Source organism: Giraffa tippelskirchi, chromosome 12 (assembly GCF_054371585.1).
Source record: "Giraffa tippelskirchi isolate mGirTip1 chromosome 12, T2T-mGirTip1v1.2.pri, whole genome shotgun sequence".
Lineage (NCBI taxonomy): Eukaryota > Metazoa > Chordata > Mammalia > Artiodactyla > Giraffidae > Giraffa > Giraffa tippelskirchi.
The window spans coordinates 53,893,823-53,920,680 of NC_137286.1; the positions used below are offsets into that span (position 1 = coordinate 53,893,823).

Below are 26,858 nucleotides of genomic sequence, written 5' to 3' on the forward strand. Positions count from 1 at the left end.
GGTTTTAATTTTGGTAACTTATTTTTAATTTGATACAGTCATCTACAGGCAGAAATCATTGCATTAGAAAAAATTCAAATATGCGTGTTATGTAACCTCTGTTTTTATAAAAATGTTCTCGGATATTCTGTGGCGTGTTCATCTGTGTGCACAAGAGATAAGATCTAGGTTACTACTGAACTGGTACAGATTTTATATGGCAAATAACCATTTCAAGCCTCTTTTTAAAATTTTTTTCTTTTACTTTTCTTAACCTGTAGCTGAGATTTGATGCCTGTACCATTGGTGAGGTTTATAAAGTCTTTTCCATTGAGTGCTACGTTGTGTAAGTTTAGTGCTCTGTGTGTGTGTGTGTGTGTGTTTTCTTGTGTGTCATTTCCTCCTCCAGAGGATCTTCCCGACTCAGGGGTTGAACCTGTGTCTCCTGCGTTGGCAGGCGGATACTTTACCACTGAGCCACTTGGGAAGCCCTCTTGTGTGTCAAAAGATAAAATCAGTTGCTTCCATAGGGCATTTTCTTCCTTAGTCAGTTGTTGAAGGTTAGTTTTAATCTGAGAGCAATCACCGATTCTTTGAAAGCTATTTATTTTACCCAGCAATAAAAACACAACATAAACAATTTTTTGTGAAAACAATAGAAATTGTATGCTGCCTCTGCCAAGTCGCTTCTGTTGTGTCCGACTCCACGCAACCCCATAGACAGCAGCCCACCAGGCTCCTCCATCCCTGGGATTCTCCAGGCAGGACTACTGGAGTGGGTTGCCATTTGCTTCTCTGAGAAATTGTATAGTGGATATGATAATAGTTTTTAGTTATTTTAGTTATTTCATTTTAGATATCAGGCATTGTTCAAGCAAAGTTAAAACATTCAGTAGATATTTCTTCCCTGCTAGTTAACGTTCAAAAGTTCTTAAATTGCTTTTTGCAAATATATATTTTCATTTGCCATTTTTCGTTAAGTTTGGGTTTGAAGATGCAAACTCTAAAGTGATTTGCTTAAACATAAAGCTAATTTTCAGCTCTCCTCGTTTCATGTAGCCTCATTTAAAAAACCTTTGCAGTGCACATTTTCAAGGGGAACTGCCTTGATTCCAGAAAATGTAATTATTTTGGTTTAAATGCTTTAGGCTGTAGATGTTGAGTGTCATCAACACACAGCTATGATAGTCTTGAGCAAATTGTGCGAAATTCAGTCTTTGTCCCTCTCCTGAACATTTCGCTAAGTCTTGTGGTGAAGTTCAGAACCAGTAAGATCTTGTATACTGTACCCTCAAATACAGAATTTCTTAGAAGAGGAGGGGAAAAGAGAAGAGAAAAGAAACCTTCTAGCCTTCTTATATTCTGTTTCAATTGCTATTCCAATTAGTTATGAGGATAGCAAGTCAGACTCTCGGAAAACCTATTTTTCTGCTTTCACTTAAAGAATATTCAGTTCTTTGCTCTGTTAGCAGCTGACCACAAATCTAATCCATTAAAAAATATATCGTAGTAAGCAGTTCTTGAAAATGTTTATAATAAATGGTAAAAGCCAAGCTTCTACTGTGAGATTAGCAGTTGCAACAGGATGTGTTCGTCAGGAAATAGGTTACTGCCTTACCAGTGTGCCCTGCCGTGTAACCTGCAGGATAGATGAAGATTTAAAAGCTTTCAGTGCAAGGAGTTTATTTGACTTCCTCCCTTTGCTTTCTTTTGCATATTACAGTGTTGTTTATCACACACGTGTTTTTCTCAACGAATCTATTCTGAAGTTCATATTATAGACAAAGAGCATCCGATGCTTTGGAGGTCATCCCCTGCCACACACACACACACACACACACATCCATATAAAACAAATTCACGTTTACAGAATGAACTCTGTAGCTTAAGAAAAAATAAGAGAATGGTGAAAGATGATTTTCCAGAAGTCTAGACTCACCCTCAAACCACACACACCCCCATCTTAAAGATGCAGGAAATACTACTATGGATTATGATTTTCCTGCTTTTTGCTTGATTACCTTCCATTGTTGGAGGCAGTGGACAGTAGTGCTAATGAATAATGCTTTCTACGTGGATGATACCTATAGTCACACACACACACGCAGTGACTAAGAGATCAAATATACTGGCTATAAAGCCTTAGGGAAGCATTATGTGTCTGAGTCCTGATCTATTGTCTGGGAGGTCTGAGAGTGTTAATGCACTCTGCAAAGATTACACTCCCTCTCTAATTGCTCCAACACTTCCTTAAAGGATTTAAACAGTCAGGAAAGGTGATGCTCCTTGTCAGTTTTTTTCTTCTGCCTGCAGATGAAGTTTATCTGTCTTTCCACTGAGACCACTAGATCAAGTAGCCTCGCCAGTGTCAAAGACATAAACTCTGAATTAAGAGTGAAAGCAATGAGAGATGTTATTTACAGCTCCATTATGACTTGCTCTTTAAATGCTTTGCATTCCATCGCTGGTGTTTACATTGTGAAAACGACAGCATATCCGTGTTCAGAAAAGGGGGGCTGAAAGAAGTCCAAGGCTTCACTTTGACTTTTGATCAGATTTGTTTTCATAATCTTTTCTCAATGCCATAAGGGCCAGTGTGGCATTTTGCATTGAAGTTATTTCCGGTAAAGACAGATGTAAAGAATAGTGGACTTCAGCATTTCCTTTCTGCTGCTTCTCCCACCAACACACACACACACACACTCAATTCTGAACTATTTATCTTGAATTAGGCACATACAAGACTGACCCACACGTAGACCTGATAACTTTGTCCAGAACATCATTGTAAATTTCATATGTTGTGCAAACATATTTTTAAAAACCTCACCTTTCTGCATTAAAGAATGCTTCCTTATTCTTGTGTGGTGTCCGAAAGCTGAGATCATAATTTTATCGGACTGTGTATCTTTTACATTGCTTTGATTTTAACTCAGCAGTTTCTAAATGACACCGAAAAGCTTAAAGGAAGCTTTTACCAATTCTCCCATGATGGGAGTGCAGGAAATCGTAGGGCTCTGTATGTTGCAGGCACCATATTGCACTCCTTAAATTCATAGTCAGCCTTGCTTGAGGAGTGGGGAAGGCAAGCTTGCATTTCACGCTGAGCATTTTGTGCCCTCTATGTGCAGTTGCATCATTGAGAGATAAGAATTCCCCTTAGATCAGTTCAGATTGCTAATATATGTGGCCTAGAGCCTGCAATATAATATTTATGTTGCTTCCAAAAGAGACTTGGGAGGATTCCCTGTAAATCGAGATGGGAGTCTGAATGATGGCTGTAGACGAATTTTTTTTTTTTTTTTTAAGAAATCCTTGTTTGTCCCACGGGACTTTCACACTTTTCAGCTGACGGCACTGTATTTTACTCATATTGTGTAAAGCTGTCAGTGTATGCGTTACATGCGTCTCCTGAAGCCTCCAAGCAGATGACGAGAACTATTGCTCGAGGGGGGAAAACAGCATTCGAATCAATACCTTCAGGAGAGAATTTCTCCCGGGTCTCCCGTGCCTGCTCCTACATGGACTGTCCCTCGCACTTCTTCTTCTTGTATGTTCCCTCGCACTGTTGGTAGATTACACTGAATGTTTCATCTGTATATAAAAATTAAAAATTCAAACAAAAATCTGGCCCACATGAAGAACAGGCCCTTTGGGCATATGGTTCATTATGCATATTCGTTTAATTACTAAAACACTTGGGATGGCTTTCCTGCCCTTGCTTTCAACTTGCAAAGTTGGATCTCTTTTCTTGCACAGAAAATGTAGCCCAGGATTCTGTTTTGAAGGAGGAAAAAAAAAAGAAAATGGTGGGAGGGAAGAGCCTTTGAAGAAATTACTGAATTCACCAAAAGGAGGTGTGATGCTCAGCATGAAACCAATGGGAGTCAGAGTCTCTCTCTTCTCTCCTGTTTCCGTCCCTTTCTCCGTCTGATTTCTCCCACTGGCCCTGAAGGCTAGCTTTACTGTGGTTGGTTTATATGAAAGCAAGCAGGGCTGGAATGTAAGACTAAGGGTTCAGGTTTCAAGTACATTCCCTCTGAGCGACTCAAGTCTCATGATGAAGCTGTCTAAGTTTTATTGGTTAGAAAGGCTGTGCTGTGAAAGTGTGACTTTAATTGATTTTTCAGGGCAAACAGGTGGTGATGGTTTAGACATGCCCTAGCCTCAATGCCACTCCTAATTTGGAGCGGCGCATATAATAGCTTTATTAAAATAAACAATCTCCTGGCTTCGCTTTTACCTGAACATCTGCCTCTTGGATTTTAAAGGGACGTTTAAAATAGTTTCGCTCTGCGCTTAAATGGATCTGATCCTGAAAAAGCTGAGGAAGACTTTTATTTTCTATTTGTGCCATCAAACTTACTATTTTTTGTTTGAAAGGAAAAAGACTAACATTCACACGGCATCCTTAAATAGGATCATGCTTGTTTTAGGAATATTGGTGCTTGTTTTGGGCACATTTGCTTACATGATGCAACAGATTTTAAACGTAAGAGGCCAAAAATTGAATTTGTACTAGCTGGGCTTTGATTTGAGCTATTGTTTTGGTGGGCAGAAGCTTGTTTGAGTGTGAATGGTGTGTGTGTATGTATGGGTGTGTGTGTGTATGTATGAGGGTGTGTGTGTATGTTTGAGGGTGTGTGTATGTTTGAGGGTGTGTGTATGTTTGAGTGTGTGTGTGTGTGGACATACATGCTGAAAGACCATATTTTAGGTTTCTTCCCAGTTTATAGTGATGCCTAGTGTTGCCAGAAGTCTGCTTGGATTAAAATAAACTCAGGACTCCTGAGAGCATTTTTAAGGGAAAGGAAGATCCAAACTTGGCATCCTTTTTATTGTTAGTGGCTCTGAAACAAGCACAATTTTCTTTTTGATTAAGCAAATAGGTAGTTGATCCGAGTAATGGGAGACCATCCAAGACATTCTTATTCCATTCCCTAAAGGAACTGTCCTTTGCTATAAAGAGCATCGCTCACTAATCCCTGTTGGAGGCTTTCCGAATTAAGGCACCTTAGTCTATTTTAAGCACATTGAACACGTACAGAGCTATTGCAGGCTTAATGTGAATGTATTGCAACCCTGATTCATTTTAGTGCCAGAAATAAAGCTGCAAGTGGAGGAACTTAATACAGTGAACTGCTTTATTCCATCACTGTGCTAATGCTAATTAGATACACTTGCTTTATTACCTGGAGCAGTTTTCCTGTATTCATTCTGATCCAATCTTTCTATGAATATGAAGGAGTAAGTCTTCATGTTCAGTTGAAGTTTTTAGTCACAATTACAGCTTGATGTTCATGTGAGCAAAGTCGGCGAGCACTTTTAGAGAATGCTTTGTCCACTTAGAGTACAATTAGAGCCCCAGTGGACTCTCCCACCGAGGGTGCCCACGGTGTCAATAATTATGCCTCTGAAATGAGTGAGACACTTATCAGTACATTTAATATAATTTTTTCTTGACCTCCTTGAGATGCCCAGATTTATGGGGAATAAATAAATGTGTGAGGATTTTTTTCCTCCCTCCATTTAATCAGAGCAGATATCTTGCTGATGGCTTTGAAAGACGTATTTACCAAAATCAGACTTACCACTGCTCAATTACCAGCTTTGGCAAAAACGCATAATGAGAAATTTGTTATCTGGTTCTAGATATTATGATCATTATGAAATTATCATTCTAGGGGAAAAAGCCAATAGTTACAGCACATTACATGTATTTTTTCCTTTCATTTAACTTAGTGCTTTTCTACTTTTAAAACTAGTTGTTTAGCCTTTGTAAGTGGTGTGGGGATTTTTATTAGGTTATGGGTGCTTGTTTGACTTGTTCCCATATATGTAGAATCATCAAGAAATGTAAAGTGTAGAGTAGCCAGTAACATGATGGGATTTTTATAAATACTTTATATTTAAAAGAGGGAAAAGTTGATGTATTTAGTAAGAAACGTGTGCATGGATGCAATTTAGAATAATTTTTTTTCGTGTTTTCAAAAAAACCCCATTGCACAATCAAAAGGGGAAAATGAATGTTAACAAAAACTCTCTATCTAGAAAAAATACAGTCTAAAAGTCTTTAATTCATGTTTAGTATTAGTACTATGTGGGCTTTCTATGTAGAGACATCCTCTTAAATCAGAATGGAATATGTTACATTCTTCATAGAAATATTCAGTTAATGTAATTGTGACATTGGCAGTTTGAAAATTACATGCATTGTTTATTTAAACAGTTACAGAGGATAATAAAAGCAAGAAACACATAATACAGATACCTTTCTACAAAAGTATTGAGAATAAACTGCCCCTTGTGATTATTCTTACTCAAAACTAGAGTTAATTGATGGAGTTTTGTCACTAAGATTAGACAAGGTAAGACACCCAGTTTGATTTTTTCTCCCAGTGAACTGACCAGATCTTTGCATGTCTTGTAGAAATAAAGACAATACCAAGCAAGCACCAGAAATGGTATATTCCAATGCCCAAGAAAATAGGCAGTTAATCAATGTTGATTTGGTAAACTTTCTTGGTGTGTTGGGCTTCCCTGGGGACACAGCAGTGAAGAATCTGCCTGCAATGTGGGAGACGCAAGTTTGATCCCTTAGTCAGAAAGATCCCCTGAAGAAGGGCTTGACAACCCACTCCAGTGTTTTTGCCTGGGAAATCCCATGGCCAGAGGAGTGTAGTGGGCTACAGTCCCATAGGGTCCCAAGGGTCAGACACGACTTAGTGACTAAACCATAACCACCACCTGTGTGTATTATGGTAACCTGAGCGTGACATAGAAGCCCAGGTTGAAATACAAAGGTTTTGTTAGAGGGCAGAGGAGAAAACTGAGGGGCTGAGCAGGAAAGGACATTTTGGTTCTGGACCCAGTGCACGTTGAGATTTGCCAAAGTTGTTCTTCTTTAGTTGGTGCTATCTTCTCCTTACCTTTTTCTAGGTGGAGAATAGACTGGGAAGAACAAATTCTCTCCTAGACCACTGCTTCCTTCCAAAGATGTAGACTTGTTTTTCTGGTCAGTCTGTCATAATTTCCCTAGATGTGTTCACATCTTTTACATTTTACTACTTTATTAGTTTTCTACTGCTACAAGTTACCCTACACATGAGTGGCTTAAGACAACACAAATTGATGATCTTACCCTTCTGGAGGTCAGAAACCTACATCATCTCACTGCACTAAAATCAAATGTTGGAAAGGCTGTGTTCCATTCTGGGAAGAATATGTTCCCTTTGCTTTTCCAGCTTCTAGAGGCTGCCCTTGGCTCATGGCACCTTCTCCCATCATTAGATGCAGCAAGGGCACAAGCTTGAGTCCTTACATGGCATCACTCTGACCTCTCTTCTGCCCTCATGTTGTTTCCTGAATTTCCTTTTCTGCCTCCATCTTCCAATTTTAAAGACTCTCTGATTATATTGCTGCTGCTAAATCGCTACAGTCGTGTCCGACTCTGTGCGACCCCATAGACGGCAGCCCACCAGGCTCCCCCATCCCTGGGATTCTCCAGGCAAGAACACTTGAGTGGGTTGCCATTTCCTTCTCCAATGCATGAAAGTGAAAAGTGAAAGTGAAGTCGCTCAGTCGTGTCAGACTCTTAGCGACCCCATGGACTGCAGCCTACCAGGCTCCTCCTTCCATGGGATTTTCCAGGCAAGAGTACTGGAGTGGAGTGCCATTGCCTTCTCCTCTGGTTATATTAGACTCAACCAAATAATTCATGATGATATCCCTGTGTTAATGTCAGATAATCAGCAGCCTTAACTCCATCAATAATCTTTATTCCCCTTTGCAGTGTAACATAGTCACAGGATCTGGGGAATAGGACGTGGACATCTTTGGGGTACCATTATTCTGCCTATCACAACCTGGTATGACTGTCTTCTATTCATGTTGCTTTCTTGTAGATAAGGGTTTCTGGAGCAAGTACTGGTTCCTTGCATAGACATTAATTTAGTATATGTTTGGGAGGAGGGGGGGAAGAGTTTATATATTATGGGATTTTAATCTGAGATTGGCTGGGAGGACTGTAGTTACAAATATATGGAAGTCACATGTGATTAGTAACTTGAAAGATTGCTGGTATTTATGACTTGCTCAATCTGTTCTCCTGTGGCTGATAGTGAATAGCTGGTGGTGTTGGGGTGGGGTGGGAGGGTGGGGTCAGACCTCTAGCAGGAAGCTGTGTCCCTCTCCACACATCAGATCTTGGGTATCAGAACCCCAGCAGAGAGAGGAATAGATGGGCTAAGGGGACAAGGGGTGACTTGAAGGTTTGTCTAGGACTCAGAAGTAATTCCTGGTAAGTGACTGAATGTTACTAGGCATAAGATCCATGGCTTTTCCATACTTGATTCCCTGCAGTGAATCAAAGTCTGCTGCTGCTGCTGCTGCTAAGTCGCGTCAGTCGTGTCCGACTCTGTGCGACCCCATAGATGGCAGCCCACCAGGCTCCGCCATCCCTGGGATTCTCCAGGCAAGAACACTGGAGTGGGTTGCCATTTCCTTCTCCAGTGCATGAAAGGGAAAAGTAAAAGTGAAGTCGCTCAGTCATGTCCGACTCTTAGCGACCCCATGGACTGCAGCCTATCAGGCTCCGCCGTCCATGGGATTTTCCAGGCAAGAGTACTGGAGTGGGGTGCCATTGCCTTCTCCGGAATCAAAGTCTAATCCATGTTTAAAAGTGAAAGAGAAAGTGGCTCAGTTGTGTCCGACTCTTCATGACCCCATGGACTGGATACTTTCCCTTCTCCAGGGGATCTTCCCAACCCAGGGATCGAACCCAGGTCTCCTGCATTGCAGGCAAATTCTTTACAGCTGAGCCACGAGGGAATCCATGTTTAAAGAACCAACAAAAGTCAGTATTCTCTGTAGAACATCCTTCAGCATCCCAGAAAAGTGATTTTGCCCATATGCCTTGGCCATTTCTGTTTCTTTATAGAATTTTTCTGATTCTCATTTCCTTACCCCATTCCCATCAGTGTTACCCTGATGGCCCAGTGGATAAAGAATCCTCCTGTAGTGCAGGAGATACGGGAGACCCAGGTTCAATCCCTGGTTCAGGAATGTCCCCTGCAGGAGGAAATGGCAACCCACTCCAGTATTCTTGCCTGGAAAATTCCATGGAGAGAGAAACTTGGCAGGCTTATAGTTCATGGGGTCGCAAAGAGTCAGACACGACTGAGGACATGGCACACACATACACATTTCCATAATTAAGGGTACTTTGCTACTAGAACTATCTAGTTAAATATCTGGTCTTATTATTCTCTTTAAAAATCTATTAATGAATTCCCATTTAGTTTAGGATCACATCTTCAACTTACTGTATGTGGAAAGACATACAGGTCTTTCCACAAACTGGCCTATGTTTTCCTTCTCAGTGCCTTGTACCCTGTGTCTCTAGGAAAGTTCTATCATCGTGAAAAGCTCATTTGTATTACCCCTTAATGATCACACACGCCCAGCTGTAGCCCTGGCAACCCCTTACTGATCATCATCACCATAATTTTGTGACTTCTCGACTGTCATACAGAAGGGGTCTTATATTAGGTAACCTTTGCAGATGCATTTTTTCCCACTCATTATAATGGCTTTCAGATCCGTCCAAGTTGCATGCATTAGTAGTTCACTTCTATCTTGAGTTTTTGAAAAAATAAGAGTACTGGGTAACATCAAACCTAATCCTAATCTCACATGAAAACAGCTGTAGTTGGAAAACAGTTGCAGTCTGAGTGTACCCTGGTCGCCGCCACTCCTTCTGGTCCGACACCCGGGCTTCCTGTACTTTATGTTTACCCGACCCTTGTGGGGACCTGGATCTGTAACCCTGGACAGAGCTTAGTCACTCAGTCATGTCTGACTCTTGTGACCCCATGGACTGTAGCTGCCAGACTCCTCTGTCCATGGGATGCTCCAGGCAAGAGTACTGGAGTGGGTTGCCATTTCCTAGTCCAGAGGATCTTCCTGACCCCATATCTCTTGCATCTTTACCACTGTGCCACCCAGGAAGCCCCCTTGTTTGCTTTCACCCAGCTTAAAAAATGAAAACTCTTACTGCTTTAGAAGTCTGCCTCTTCATACTTTAGAATCAGCCTCTGCCTCTTTACTACTGAATCCTTCTTCCTTTATCCCCAGAAGTAATAGTGACACTGAATGTTGTGTGATTTACTCATTGTGGTTTTACCACCTTTGCGTCTATCTTTGAACAGTGTAATTCAATTTTGTCTGCTTTTTTGAGATTTTATAAAGGAATCATGTAATACTTTTAGACCTACATGTAATCATGTAGGTCTTTCTCTGTGACTTGCAAATCAATTCACGCACTTTTTGACCTGCATCCATGTGGTCAATATGTGACCTTCAAATATCTTCATTCTGTATGATCTTTAACTTGATACATAAGTTATTTACCCATTCTACTCTAGAAGCACATTTGAATTGGTTGCAGGCTTGGATGGGGGTTTTGATTCATTGGTTGATAGTATTTTTGGCTGTTATGAAAAGTGTTTTTGTAAACATTGGACATTTCGTCTGGTGGACATGTGCCAGGGTTCAGAGCAGAGACTCCCAGTGTGTGGTGCCTGGAGGGCAGAGTCAGCATCACCTAGGAAGTTTGCTGAAGTGAATTTCTGGGGCCCCACCCCAAACCTGCTGAACCAGGAACTTGGGGTGGAGTCCAGAGATTGATTCTGTCTACACCAGTCCTCTGGCATTTTTCCTGCAGGCTAGAGTTTGAAACCGGCTACTCCCAAGTTTATACTTAGGAATGAATATGCATATTATCTGATACATGCATTCTGCTTAATTAGTTGATGCCAACAACCCACTCCAGTACTCTTGCCTGGAAAATCCCATGGACGGAAGAGCCTGGTAGGCTGCAGTCCATCGGGTCGCTAAGAGTCGGGCACGACTGAGCGACTTCACTTTCACTTTTCACTTTCATGCTTTGGAGAAGGAAATGGCAACCCACTCAAGTGTTCTTGCCTGGAGAATCCCAGGAACGGGGAGCCTGGTGGGCTGCCGTCCATGGGGTCGCAGAGTCGGACACGACTGAAGCGACTTAGCAGCAGCAGCAGCAGCAGCAGCAGCAGCAGCCATTTCCCAGGTTACTGAACCATCAGCATCCAATAAAAGTTATCAATGTTCTGCATCTTAGAAAATTCTTAACATGCTATAACTTCAAAATCACGTCAGTCCGATGAGTTAAGTTGCACTTTGGTGTGATTTTAATTCCCATTTCCTTTATTACTAATAATATTTATAAGTTTGGGGACTTTTTTCTCCTTTTGCCTAATTTTCTCCCCTCCATACCTTTTTTATTGATTTGTAGAGGTGTTTAATGTAATCTAGATAGAAATTGTAGTAGAAATATCTTCTCCAATTTTGTGGCTTATTTTTCCCACTGTATATTTTGATAAACAAAATTCTTATATTTAATGTCAAATTTATTAATTATTTTTGATATGGCTTGGGGATTTTATGTTATTACTGAGGGATTGTTCCCAGCCTAAAAGTCATTAAGATGTGCTTTATGTTATTTATGGTTTTACTTTTTATGTTAAATTTTAAAATCTACTGGTAAGTAGATTTCATTTTTGTATTCTGGATACCAACTGATCCAGTACCACTTCTTAAATATTCTACTTTTCCTCGGAGATCTACAATTCCACAAGATCATAAATCAGGTTACCTTATATAGGTGGACGTGTCCGTTCCATTCATTAGTCTCTTGTCTATACCTGTACCAATTACAGGTTACACAAGCATCATTTGAATTTAACATTGTCCTTCCCAATTTGTTTTTCATCCTCAAGAATGCCTAGGCTCTTCTTGATATTTTGCTTGTCCACATAATAGAATTGACATGTTGTGTTTCATAGAAACAAAGAACAAGACCAAACCAATATGGAAAATTAAATCAGAATCACAATTATTGAGTTAGCTTTCAAAATCATACCATTAAAAAAAACAGCAGAAGGAAGCCAAATTAACTAGAAGTAAAAATAAGAGGAAAATCACTGAAGTAGAATATATGTGTAAAAATGAAAAAGAATAGCAGAGACTTTCCTGGCAGTCCAGTGGTTAAGAGACCATACTTCCACTGCAGTGGGCACAGGTTCAGTCCCTGATTGAGGAACTAAGATCTGTACGGCTAAAATAAAATATAAGGAATAACAATTAAAAGCTGTCTCTGAAAAACTAACAAAACAAGTTACTCTTTTCTGAGAGTTTTCAATGTACAAAGAGTACACAAATAAATAACAGCAGGCATTGAAGGGGAGATATTTCAAATGAGGCAGAGATTAAACACAAAGAGGATATTATGAAGCTTTATGCTTAAAATGATGAAACATATATGAAAGGGGTGAAACTTGCAGAGCAGTGTATCCAAATGACTGAAAAAGAATAAGAACTTGAATAGCCCTGTACCCACTGAATAATTCAATCAGTGGTTTAATGTCACCAGAAAACCAAACAGAGGTCCCAGAAACTTTAGAGACAAGGTTTTTCTAAACATTCAAGGAGCAGATAAATCCTATATTATAGAGATTCTTTTCAGTTGTCTATTGGCTGTTATCTTTTCTGGTAAAAAATCAGTTGCCATTTAGATTGTTGTTCATTGCAGAGTAAATGTGATTTTTTTTTTTTTTTTAAATCACACTGTCTGCCTTTCCACTTTCTTTTGATCATGAATTATGTGCAGTTTTACTATGAACTGCCTACATGTGATTTTTTCCCCCCTTCATCTTATTTGAGGTTCTTTAAATCTGCAACTTCACAGCTTATATGTTAGATTTTTAGAAATTCTCATTCAATATCATTTATAGCTTTTTTCCATTTCTCTCTTATCTCTCTTTTTCTGGACTCTCAAGTTTTTACGTATAAATTAAGCCTTTATAAAAGTGCCATATATCTTTTTTGCTATATTTTATTATCACATTTATATCTGCTTTAAGTATAGGTATTTTCTACTAATACTCCAAATCACAAATGCTCTCTTTCCTGCTCTATTAAATTCATTTAGCAAGGTCTTCGTTTTACTTATCTTTTAAAAAAATTTTTTTTGGTTTCCATTGGACTCTGTTTTATAGATCCCAGTTCTCTGCTGATATTCTCCATAGTTTTTTAAATCCATTTTCATGTATATATTAATATGGTATATATATTCATATATGAATATCCATCTATATATATTGCACGTGCTATGCTGTGCTTAGTCACTCAGTCGTGTCTGACTCTTTGCAACACTATGGACTGTGTAACCCACCAGGCTTCTCTGTCCGTGGGGATTCTCCAGACAAGAATACTGGAGTGGGTTGCCATGCCCTCCTCCAGGGGATCTTCCCAATCCAGAGATTGAACCCAGGTCTCCCACATTGCGGGTGGATTCTTTACCATCTGAGCCACCAGGGAAGCCCATATATATTACAAATTATGGTACAAATACGTACATATTAATCATGGCTATTTTAAAATATACAGCTGGTAACTCTGACATCTAAATTAGCTTTTTGTTCTCATTGTCCGTTTTTCTCTTCATTTTTGGTCATTGCTTTTTTAATCCTGACCATTGTAAATTATTTTTTTAATCAAATACTGGATAAAATCTATTTAAACACTTTAGAGGATATGGAATGTGTTATTTTCCACCAAAGAGAATATAGAGAAGGGAATGAGGGTCTAGCAAATCAAAATCATCCAATCAGGGACTGAAATGATCCAAAATAGGATTTCAAGCATCTTGAGGACTGGTTTATTCTGGTTTTATCCCTTTGCTTAGTGCATAGTCCTTCAGGAGTCTTAATAAAATCCTGTTGTGTTTACTAGACCCCTTCTTTTCTAAGAGTCCTTAACCTCCAGTTTTTATTACCCAACTCAGTGAGATTGCCAAAAACTTTCGGTTCTCATTTTCTGCTTGGCTTCAGTTTTTCATCCTAAACACACGTGCTAGAAACAGAAAATTTCTCACGGAGACATGCATTCAAATGTCAGGCTTGAATCTCTGCTGTTGCTTTTGTTCCTCAAGTTCTGGCTGCCATAGTTCCTTTGCACCCCAGTTTTTACCTCCCTAGATTATTAAGATTGAACTGCTCTAAACTGCTCCTGTGTGCTATGTCTTAGACAGTGAATTGGCAAATATAAAATGTAACAAAAACTCGAAAGAAGTCAAAGCAGTGGCAAACTAAGCTGTACCTTACTGCATTTGTCTGTTACCCTTGATTGTGTCCCCTCAGATCCTGGATGCCTTTGTTCCCCTCGAATATCTTCAAACAGAGTCTGTGTAGATTATTGAGTTTTCACAGTTGTTTGGTGGGGGGAGGAGGTTCCGTTTGTTTTTTGTGGGTGATACTGTTTTATGCAGAAAGAATGAGATAAAGCTCAGCTCCATACTGAAAAGCTGGTTTACGTGTCTACTTAACATACAGGCGTAACAACAAGGATTTCTTAGAATTTTTTAAAATCAACCCATACCTTTCCCAGTTTACAGACATTTGCTGTCCCCATTTTAAATTGTTTCAGCACACCTAAATTAGACCTTTCTGATAAGTCCATGTTTATTTAGATTGGTATGCACGTTTACTATTGCTTTTGAGCACATACATTCTCACATTCAGCCTTTTGATACCAGAAACGGTTTTCCTTTGTCTTTGAAATAAATCTATTATATGTACTTTCGTGAGTGAATCTTCAGGTGATAAGCACTGCTGGTTCATGCTTTTCTGAAAAAGTCTCTGCTTTACTCTTAAGACAATTTGCTAGGTACAAGTTTTTGAATTGAAAAGCTGAAAGCGTGTATATGTTAAGTTATTCTACTCTACTGTTTCGCTTGTTGCACTGAGATATAAAGTCACTCATATTACTTTTTTTCCACAAGTGAATTGTATTCTCTCTCTAGCTGCTTGTCAGTGTTTCTACTTTTTTCCCCAAGTATTTTTCAGTTCTACCATGGTGTTTTTAAGCCCAAATGCCTCTTTATTTATCCTACTAAAGGTGTATTTGGATCTTCGTATTTGATATATTTCAACCATTCTAGAAAATCCTCAGGCATTTTATCTTCATATATTTCTTCCCTGTTCTCTCATTAACTCTTTACCCCTTCAACACCCATCAGTTGTTGTCTTAGACCTTGCTGTTTACATCTTCCATGTCTTTGACCACTCATATATCTGTATTTTTGTTTCTGCCCTATACATTCTGAAGAACTTCTTTGAAATTATTTCTCAGTCCAATAATTTTCTTTTCTGTTAGTTAGTTCTCTTCTGTTTTTAACCTGTTAGTTAATAACAGCCATCATGTTTAAATTTAATCGTCTCCACTTCACATTGTTTCTCAGCAAAAACGCAGCCCAGTTTCCGTGGTCCATTTTGTTAACCATTGTATTTGTGTTTTGGCTGTGCTGGGTCTTCATTGTCTGTGCAGGCTTTCTCTAGTGGCAGAGAGCAGACACTCTCTCTAGTTGTGGTGAGTGGGCTTCGCGTTGCGGACGCTCCTCTCGCTCCAGGGCACACGGGCTTCAGTAGTTGCAGCACATGGGTCAGTAGTGGACGCCTCCGGGGCTCTAGAGCCCAGGCTCAGTAGTTGCGGCACATGGGCTTCGTTGCTCCGAGGCACATGGGATCGTCCCACATCAGGGATCAAACTCGTGTCGCCCTGCATTGGCTGGTGGATTCTTCATCATTGAGCCACCAGAGAAGCCCTCCATGGTCCCTTTTAAAAATAATCTCCTTGCCTTCTCTACCTTCATTATACTTGATTAGCAAAACCTCCAATAAGCATGTGTAGAGGAAAACAGCCAGTACCTCCTGACATCTATATTACATGTCTTCGAGCCACTCTCCTCTTTTCTTGACTATTTCATAACATCTGCCCTACTTTTCTAATACCTTCTCCCTGTCCTCCCTCAGATCATGACCATGGTTGACACATGTGCCCATTTACTGCTCTCTTGCCTGTGCCATGCCTACCTATCCCCCTACCAACATCTGTGCCTGTATCTTCTGCTCTCTGTCCTATAACTGGGAATCACTGAATTGTTGCTTCCTGTGACCAACTCTCCATCCACATACTGGATCACATCCCTACCCAGTGATTCAAAAATGTTGTTCCAACTCTTCTTCTGTCTCCTACACCATCATTTTTCTTTCTCCCTCTCTCCCCTGGTCCTTGCTACATCCTCTTTCACCCTGTTTCTCTGCTCTTATTTATTAGACTGTGCTCCCTCTTAGTTGTAGCATGCGGTATTGTTGTTGATCTTTGTTGTGGCATGCATGATCTATTTTTTTAGGTACAGCATGCACGATCTCATAGGTGTAGCAAGCGGGATCTTTAGTTTCAGCATTTGGGATCTAGTTCCCTGACCAGGAATTGAACCCAGGCCCCCTGCATTAGGAGTGCAGAGTCTTAGCCACTGGACCACTAGGGAAGTCCCTCTCTGCTCTTCTTCATAACAACCTCTTTCATACAGGTGTCTCTACTCACTGTCTGCAATTCTCTGTTCTTTCTTAAACTTACTTTTGTCTGATTTTTGTTTTTATCACTGTAGTCAACTACTCATTTCAAATCACCACTGACCAGTTTCCAGTGACCGTCTTATTTAGAAATTTATTGTTAAGTGTCTAAGTGTTCGTTGCAACTCTTTGTGACCCCATGGACTGTAGCCCCCAGGCTCCTCTGTCCATGGGATTCTCCAGGCAAGAATACTGGAGTGGGTTGCCTGCCTTGCTCCAGGGGATCTTACTGAGCCAGGGATCCAACACGGATCTCCTGCATTGCAGGCAGATTCTTTACCAGCTGAGCCACCTGTTCTTGCCCTCCTCTTTAAAGATGTTTGTTTATCTGGTTTCCTAGGACAGCACAGTCTCCTACATGGTCTCTTTTGCTCTGACTGCCCCTCAACATCCTTTTCGGATTCCTTTTAATCTTCTCCAACTCGTACATTTGTATTTTTCTAGGGATCACTACACTTCTGAGCCATTTCACTCTATGATGATTTCCTTGTTGAAATTACCCAGTCTGAAACCTTTAAACACCATCTGGATGCTGATAATATGCAAACTTATGTCTCTGGCCTTAGCCTCTTGTCTGAACTCCAAACCTTCTATCCAGTGTCTACTCTTTGTCTCCACCCAGCTGTCTAATAGGTGCCTCAGACTCCCCTTCTCCAAATCTGCTCTTCCCACAGACTTATATCTCCATTAATGAACCCATCCAGTCTTCCAGTTTGTCAAGCCCCACAATTTAGTATTATCCTTGATGATTCCATTTTTATATGCTCATTCAAATTGTCTGAAAATCCTCTTGGTCTACTTTCTAAATAGAGTTACATGGCCACTTTTCACTAACTGCACTGCCACCAGCCTGGTTCTAAGCTGCAGTTAACTTTAACCTGGATCATTGCAATAGCTTTCTGAATGAAACCTGTGCTTCTGCCCTGTGTCTTTATGGTATGTTCTTGTGATGTACCAGAGTGACATTTGAATTACTCCAGAATCACAATGGTGTATGCACAACTTTTTGAGACACTATCAGAATCAAATATTTTGCCAATTTTTATTGAGGTGTTTTCGTACCAAGTTATAGTAATTCTTTATATATTCCAGATACATGTTCTCTTTCAGTACATGTATATAAAATATTTTCTCCTATGTTGTGACTTTTTTCATTTCTTAACAGTGCCTTCCGAAGAGAAAAGGGAAGAATAATTTTAATAGTTACTTTTCCACTTATTTACATTATTTTGTTCTTCTCTTTGTGCCCTAAGAAATCTTTGACCTATCCTTCCTTATGCCAGAGGTTTTTCTCGTAATTTTTTCCTAGATGTTTTGAAGTTTTAGTATTTAGTTTTAGATATTATGATTTAGTTAGAGTTAATTTTTGTCTGTGGTAAGGGATAGTGATTTTTTTTTCCATACATATATTCAGTCATTCCAGGGCCATTTGTTGAAAAGGCTCTCATTTCTCCCATTGAATTACCTTGGCAATGTTTTTTTATTTTTTTACTAGAGTGTAATTGGTTTACAATTTGTGTTGATTTCTGTTGTACAACAAAGTAAATCAGCTGTATGTATACATATATAGCCCCTCCCTCTTGAACCTCCCACCCGCACCTGCCCCCGCCCTGGTCGTCACAGAGACCTGAGCTGAGCCCCTTATGTATACAGCAGCTTCCCACCGGCTATCTCTTGCATGCACGGTAGTGTATATATGTCAGTGCTACTCTTTCAGTTTATCCCACCTCCCCTTCCTCTTGTGTGTCCACAAGTCCATTCTCTACATCTGCTTCTTTCTCCTGCTCTGCAGGTAGGTTCATCAGTACCATTTTTCTAGATTCCATACATATGCATTAATATACGATATTTGTTTTTCTCTTTCTAACTTACCTCACTCTGTTTTTCTTTTTCTGACTTACTTCACTCTGTATGACAGACTCTAGGTTCATACACATCACTATAAATGACCCAGTTTTGCTTCTGTTTATGACTGAGTTGTACTCCATTGTATATATGTACATCTTCTTTGTCCATTCCTCTGTTGATAGACATTTAGGTAGCTTCCATGTCCTGGTTGTTGTAAACAGTGCTACAGTGAACATTGGGGACATTGGGGTACATGTGTCTTTTTGAATTGGCAGTGTTTTTAGAAATCAGTTAGTTAGATATTGATATATGTTGATTGTATTTTCTGTTCCATTACTGTATCACTTTATAATAAACTCTATTAGGTAAGCTTTATTTTTTAAAATTGCTTTGACTATTCTGTCATTTAATATTCCCATATATAATATTCAGAATCAGCTTGCCAATTTCTACAAAATTGGGATTGCTTGCTTCTGTGGATCAATTTGTGGAGAACTATCTAACAATATTGAGTCTTAAAATCCGTGATCTAGTGGCATTTCTATGCATTTCTTTAGGTATCCTATAATGTTCCTCAGTAATACTTTATAATTTCCAGTGTAGTGGTCTTGCTCTCATTTTGTATATTTTATTTCCTTGTATTTTATGGATTTTTGATTCTACTGTAAATGAAAAATCTTAAATTTTATTTTTCAGATTTTTGCTTCTGGTATTAAAAATAGAATTGATTTTTTAAAAGTAACTTTATACTCTCTGACTGCTACATTTAATTGTTATTTTTAGCATTTGCTTTGTAGATTCCATAAAATTTTCTATGTAAAAATCAGGTCATCTATAAAAAGTGACAGTTTTGCTTTTATCCTTTCTGATACTTATGCCTTTTACTTCATATATTTTCCTTTATTACAATGGCTAGAACATATAATTCAGTTACTGAATAGGAGTAGTGAGAGCAGATACCCTTGCCTTGTTCCTAATTTTAGAAGGAGATGGTGCAGTTATCCTCATCATAGAATCATTTTGTCTGTTCTATAACTTCATCTAAATGGAATTATATAGTTTGTGCTCTTTTTTGTATAAGACTTCTTTCACTCAGGGTGTTTTTGAGACATATCAATATGGCTGCATGCCTAAGTGTTTTCTTCTTAGTATGTATTTTTTTAAAAATCAGCTTCTCAAAGCATAATTTATATACAACAAACTGTTGCCAAATATGATCAAATATAGTAACTATAAGAGTTTTATTAAGTGTCCTTTATCATATCAAGGTAATTTTTATTGTATTCATTGTTTGTTAGTAGTGTTGAGTTTTTTGTCAATTTTTTTTTCCATATCAATTGAAATAATTGAATGTTTTTTCTCCTTTATTCTGTCAATATGGTGGATTATGGCTGTTTTTAATGTGAAATTAATCATACATTTTTGGGCCATATTCTCCTTGGTTACACTATAGTATATGTTTTTTATGTATTTCTTGATTTGATTTGTTATTATTTTCTTAAGGATTCTTGCATCTTTGTTCCTGTTGCATATTTGCCTATAATTTATTTTGTCATAATAGCTTTGTCAGGGTTTCATATCAGGGTAAAACTGACTTTATAAAATTAGTTGTGAAATATTCCCTCCAGTAGAATGTTCTTTCTTCTTTGAATGTTTGATAGAATTCAATAGTGAAAGCATTTGATTTTGAATATATCTTGATGGAGACATTTGTCCAATTTTGTTCAGTTGTATGTTTCAGTAAATTTTCCCTTGTTTAAGAGGTAAGACTTTTTTTTTCTTTGCCACAGAGATATTCATTCTGTTCTTATCTCTACCTTTTATGCTTGCAGTGTTTATTCCAGTAACATTCAATGTAATTATTGATGTATTGAAATTTGGTTACTGTTTTATTATTTTGTATTTGTCTGCTGTGTTTCTTGGGCTTCCCTAGTGGCTCAATGGTAAAGAATCCACCTGCAATGCAGGAGATGTGGGTTTGATCCCTGAAGAAGGAAATAGCAACTCACTCCAGGATTCTTGCCTGGGAAATCCCATGGACAGAAGAACCTAGCGGGCTACAGTCCATGGGGTTGCAGAAGAGTTAGACACGACTTAGCAACTAAAACAATGTATTACCATATATTTCTTGATTTGATTTGCTATTATTTTCATAAGGATTCTTTGATCTTTGTTCTATTGCATATTTGCCTATAATTTATTTTGTCTTAATGACTTTGTCAGGGTTTCATATCAGGGTACAACTGGCTTCATAAAATTAGTTGTGAAACATTCCCTCCAATAGAATGTTCTACGTTTCTTATTCATGTTTCCATCTCTCATCTTTTAGAATTCTGTTTTAATTCATCTGTTGACTTTTTATCTATTCTCTGCTTGTTCTTTAGTGGTTGTTCTAGCGAGTAAATACACGTGTGCAAGTACATTTGAGTGTTTGTGTGCATGTAATTTCCACTTAGCTTTTGACACCCAATTTGGGATTAAAATTTTATCATTTCACCTAAAACATAGAAATATTGCAACTCATCTAAGTCCATCTGTCCACCTATCCCTACCCTCCTTTTTATTTCAGTTTTCCTATGTCTTGTATTACATCTAAATACATTATAAACGCCACCAGGATGATGCTACAGCATAGCTTTAAACAATCATATGAGTTCTAAAGGAAAAAGAAGAAAAACTTGTCTTGTATATTCACCTATGTATCTTCCATTTCTGATGTTCTTCATTTCTTCCTGAAGTTTGAGTTCCATTAGCTTTCACTTCCCTTATTCTGAAGGAATCCTTTAGCTTTTGTTGTTGTTCAGGTATTCTGGTGAAAAATTATTTTAATTTTCACTTATCTGAATCTTTATTTCACCTTCACTCCTGAAAGATATTTTCATCGGATATAGGATCCTGGGTTGACAATTTTGCTTTTGCTTTTACCTAACACTTTAAAATTACTGTTGTGCTGTCTTCTTGCCTCCATGGTTTCTGATGTGAAATCCATGAATATTCAGATAGTTAAGTTCATGTACATAGTGTGTCATTTTTCTTTAGTTGATTTCAGAATTTCATCAGTTTTGTTTTTCAGAACTGTGAGTATGTTACATATATGCATGCATGCTAAGTCACTTCAGTCTTGTCTGCCTCTGTGGGACTCTGTGGGCGATAGTTGCCCAGGCTCCTCTGTCCATGGGATTCTCCAGGCAGGAATACTGGAGTGGGTTGCCATGCCCTCCTCCAGGGGATCTTCCCAACCCAGGGATCAAACTTGCATACTCTTAAATCTCCTGCATTGGCAGGCAGGTTCTTTAACAAAGAGATGTCGTAAATAGTTCTTTTACTTGTCAATGCGGGACACGCAGGTTTGATCCCTGGGTCAGGAAGATCCTCTGGAGAAGGGAATGCCTACCCACTTCAGTTTTCTTGCCTGGAGAATTCCATGGACAAAGGAGCCTGGCAGGCTACACTCCATGGGATTGCAAACAGTTAGACATGACTGAGCAACTAATATATGTGTATTAATATATAACGTGTATATAAATATATATATTTATTTGCCTAAGCCTGATTTTCTTTGAATTTATTCTGCTGGAAGTTCTCTAGGAAGTGTTCAACCATTAGTTATTTACATATGTCTCTAACTTCCCTCTTTTTCTGAGATTCTGAATATCTGTATTAGAACTTTTAAATTATTCAAAGAGCAGTAATAGTCCATTCATTTATTTCCATACTTTTTTCTCTCTTTCAGAGGTAATTTCTTTTGATATCTCTTCAAGTTCCTTAAGTTTTTCTTTTTAATTCTGATCCTGAACATACTTACTGATTTTTTTTTTTTTTTTTTTAGTTTCAGATGTTGATTTTGTAGTTGGACAATTTTCCCTTTTATTATTTTGTGCATTTATTTACTAACTTATTTATTATGTCATTTTCCTTCATCTCACTGAGCATATTTTTAATAGGTGGTCTGAAGTTCTTGTCTGATAATTTTAACATGTGCATTACCTTGAAATTGACATCTGTTGATTGTCTTCTCCTTGATAATGATTCCATTCTCCTGACTATATGTCAAGTGATGTTGAATTGTATCTTAGACATTACCAGGGTTATGTGGTGAAAACACTAAATTATCCTACATTGTTGCAAATAAGGTTGATTTTGTTTTTTAAGAAAGTGTTTACTTCTGTTCGACTCAAACTGAACATTCAGTCACACCTGCTGTGAGTGGCAGCTTTGATCCCAGCTCAGAGGCCTTGGTGTCTGGTCCACGTGTGTGGTAGAGACTGTAGCAGAGCTCACATACAGAATTTGGTATTTTCCTTCGCTTACTCTCCCAGTCTGGTGTGCTTGAATGTTCTCTGGTGGCCCTGATTGTCACTGACTCCTTTCCCTACATCCTTCATAGGCATTTAGAAAACTGGCAGATTTTTCTATTGAGTTTTAACCAACTGGTGCCATCTCTGTGTCTTCAGCTCTTCTGGAGCGAAAGATGCAAAAATTATTCATGTGACCCCACGCAGATCTGATTTCTTTGTCCAAAGTTTCAACTCCTCTGAAAAATTTATTAACTTTGTTTCATACTCTCAAATACTTGATCTCCCCACCAGTCCTAAAGGGTTTCTGTTTTTGCTAGATGATGTTGTTAGGAACTCAATCCATCATTAGAGAAGTAAAAATTACTCATTGATTTTAAAAATGTTTCTGAAGGTACTAGTTTCTTACTCTTAAAGAATTGCAAGTCCTTTGAATGTGATATTTAAATATGGCTTTTTTTTTTTTTTTGTAAAACCCTTTTGGGCTTACTTACCAATACCTGGGGAGACAAATATGATAAATGAGGTGTTTGTCTAACACAGCCGTCCCTCTAGTATTGGTTGATATAGAAGTAATTTTGTTGAAGACATTATGTAAATAGTTGATAATGAAGAAAATAAATTAAAAACATGTTGTTTCCTATTTTTTTCTCAATAGTTTTAGGTCAGCCTCTTTTTACTTGAAATTATATTTTGCAATTTAAAATAACAATAAGATTCCATTTATCCAACAGACAGACATTAAGAAATAGTAACCCTTTAGAATGTAATTAAAACCTCTAATCCTAAAAGAACTTTAAGAACAGGGAAAGGGAAATAGGTAAAAATGAAGTAAATTACTAGTTTTACATAGTAGAGAAATTGCTGTACTACTTTCTCAACTTCTCTCTGTGTTGTTCATAATGAAACAGAACACAACAAAAAAAGTAAAAGAAAAAGAAACCTTTAAAAACCTGGAAAACTATGAAATAATAAATAAAAGAAAGTTGATAAAGCCCATCCAGTTAATAGACTGGAAGATATCAGTAATGTAATAATCTACATTGATTCAAAAAGGATTTCAAAAATTCTATACTTACTCATTAAAAAATGCATAGAGGTTTAGCACTAAAAGAAAATACAAATAATGTATAGATTGGGAGGCTAAAGGAAAATGTCATGATTTGCAGTTTATAGGATTTTGCACACCAGATCTCCAAAATGATGTATTTGCAATTTCCTACAAGTAATAAGAGGGCTCAGAAATAATGTGAAAAACATATAAATCAGTGTTCCTGTAATTAGCAGTAACCAACTAAAGTATATAAATTTGAAAATCATCCCATTTATAATAGTATCAAAACTTAAATTACTTTCAAAAAAATAATAAAACATATGCAAAGTCATTATGTAAAAAAGATGAAGTTCTGAGTATATGGAGAAATAAACATTCCTTATAATTCAGGTCAATATCAGGATGTCCGTTCTCTTCAAATTGATAAATATGTTAAAGGCTCTTCCAGTAAAATTTCACCAAGAATTTTGTAAAATGTTACAAACTGATTTTTAAATCCATGTGAAAGGACACAGGGCAAAGAACAATCCAAGATAATTTTGAAAGTGATATAACATGGAGTTACCCTCTCAGATATCATCTGATTACCGAAAGTGAAAATGTTAGTCACTCAGTTGTGTCCAACTCTTTGCGACCCCATGAAATGTAGCCCACAGGGCTCCTCTGTCAATGGGATTTCCCAGGCAAGAATACTGGAGTGGTCCTCATGAAAGAACAGCAGTGTAATTCAGTAGAAGGGATTAGGGAGATCAGTCCTGGGTGTTCATTGGAAGGACTGATGTTGAAGCTGAAACGCCAATACTTTGGCCACCTGATGTGAAGAGCTGACTCACTGGAAAAGACCCTAATGCTGGGAAGGATTGGGGGCAGGAGGAGAAGGGGACGACAGAGGATGAGATGGCTGGATGGCACCCCTGACTCAATGGACATGGGTTTGGGTGGACTCCGGGAGTTGGTGACGGACAGGGAGGCCTGGCATGCTGCAGTTCATGGGGTCGCAAAGAGTCGGACACGACTGAGCGACTGAACTGAACTGAAACAACAAACATTCATGTGGGAAGCTGATGTGGGACAGAGTGGGAATGTGGGATCAGTGAGCAAAGTACGGAGCCCTTCAGTAATCCAATTCTAAAAGTTGACTATACTCAATATTTTGTAATAACCTATAAGGAAAAAGAATCTGGAAAAAAATATGTATATATGTATTACTGAAACACTTTGCTGTATAGCTGAAACTAATACAGCATTGTAAATCAACTATGAGGACAAAGTTCCAATTGGACGCTTGTTTCCAGCTATAAACCAAGACAAGGGACACACACACACACTCACACAGTTATCTTTTGAAAGAAGAAATAAGAAATTACTTTATCACCTCAGGGTACCGTAGATTTCTTAAGTAGAACACGGAATATTAAAGGCAAAAATCCTCAAGTCAAAGATTAATATATTTGACTGCATTAAAAAAAAATAAAATCACTGTTTCATCCTAAGCTTTCATTGATAAGAGAATATAATGGAAAAACGCAAAACATTCATTGTAGTGGGTTACCATATACCACATGAAGTGAATATACTTGATTTATATATACCATCAAAAGATCTATAAAATGCAGTATTAAAAAGTTCCAGAATGATCTCAAAATTTTGACAGTTTATTTCTAATAGAAAGCTTAGGTCTCTTCTAGTGTGAAAGATTCACACTGGTCATCATTTTCTTGTGGCCATCTAGCCTCATAATTGGAAGATTTTAAGATTTTTATGGATAAACAGCAAGGTCATACTGTATAACACAGAGAACTATATTCAATATTGTGTGACAAATCATAAGGGAAAGGAATATGAAGAAAGAATATATATGTGTATAACTGAGTCATTTTGTTGTACGGAACAAATTAATACAGCTTTGTAAATCAACTATATTTGAATACAATTTTTAAAAAATTTTAAACAGACTTCAGAAAACTAAAGTTTTTATCCAAAGTATTTGAATTTTTCAGCACTGGCAGCCTGCTTGAAAAGTAATCATTCCCTCTGGAGCTTCCCAGATGGCAGTAGTAATAAAGAATCCACCTGTCAATGTAGGAGATACAAGAGACAGGGGTTAGATCCTGGGGTCGGGAAGATCCCCTGGAGGAGGAAATGGAAACCCACTCCAGAATTCTTGCCTGGGAAATCCCATGGACAGAGGAGCCTGGAGGGCTACAGTCCATGGAGCAGAAACGAGTCGGACACAACTGAGCATCTTAGCACAGCACACGGCCCTAGTTCAGATAAATCTCACTCTTGGTAAAATTTGGCTTAGTGACCTTTAGACTTTCCATGCTGTGCACTTTACCTATATTCTGATATGCCAAATCCAACAGCTAAAAAACTAAATAAGGTTGGTAGAGTAACGTGGTTTCCAGGTATGGGAACTCTATTCCAGAATGTGGTGGGCCAACTCATTTCTCTGCCTTCCTTATTCTGCTACAAGTTCTAAAACTGTGCTGATGATCGTGTGTGTGTGCATGCATGTGTGTGTGTGTGTGTGTGTGTGTTTTAATCTACTTGTAACTATATGGAGCATCCTGGTTTAATCTCCTGAAGTCAATGAGTAGGAGCTGAGGATTGTTCCCATACTGTTTTTGCAAGCAATCGTTTGCTCTTTGTCTTCCAATCAGGTGTTTTTAGTCACTGTCTGGAATTTTGAACTCTACATGATCCCTCTGGCTTTATTGCTCCTCTTTGTCTACAATTTCATCAAACCCACAAGAGGGAAGATTGGCAGCATCCAGGACAGCCAGGTGAGCACAGATTCCAATAATTCTGACATTGGATTAGAAAAGAAAATGTGTTAACTGTAAACCACCATCACCAAAGCGTGACCTGATCCACTGCATTTGAGACTGGAGGAGCAATACTGCTCATGTTACAGGGAGGATATTCATCATGTGTAATCTGGAGTCTTCCTTCTAGAGAATCTGTGTTCTTGTGTCTGGGCCTGCCTCCTTAGCATGAGTGAGCCATCTGGTTTTTGGTCAGCATCTCCAGGCAGGCAGCACCTGTCTGGGTGCCCATCTGGTTCTCCATAGAGTTCCTGGGAATAAGATTCTCCACTTCCCAGGTGGTGCTAGTGGTAAAGAATCTACCTGCCAATGCAGGAGACATAAGTGATGCAGGTTCTATCCCTGG

General features: G+C 38.4%; 1 protein-coding gene and 1 non-coding gene across 11 annotated transcripts in view; one reads left to right on the plus strand and one right to left on the minus strand.

Moving 5' to 3' along the window:
* The window catches only part of MCTP2 (multiple C2 and transmembrane domain containing 2), a 255,126-nt gene that overhangs the window by 185,747 nt on the left and 42,521 nt on the right, over positions 1-26,858 (plus strand). For 9 of the 10 annotated variants that reach the window (XM_081552154.1, XM_081552155.1, XM_081552153.1 and 6 more), the window contains one exon: positions 26,348-26,470. The exons of the other annotated variant lie outside the window; for it this stretch is intronic. In XM_081552154.1, the coding sequence (XP_081408280.1) occupies positions 26,348-26,470 (123 nt within the window). The remainder of the gene's footprint in view (positions 1-26,347; positions 26,471-26,858) is intronic. 10 annotated transcript variants of the gene reach the window in all.
* TRNAR-CCU (transfer RNA arginine (anticodon CCU)) lies at positions 16,330-16,402 on the minus strand. Its single transcript has one exon. It is a non-coding gene; the product is annotated as a tRNA-Arg (tRNA).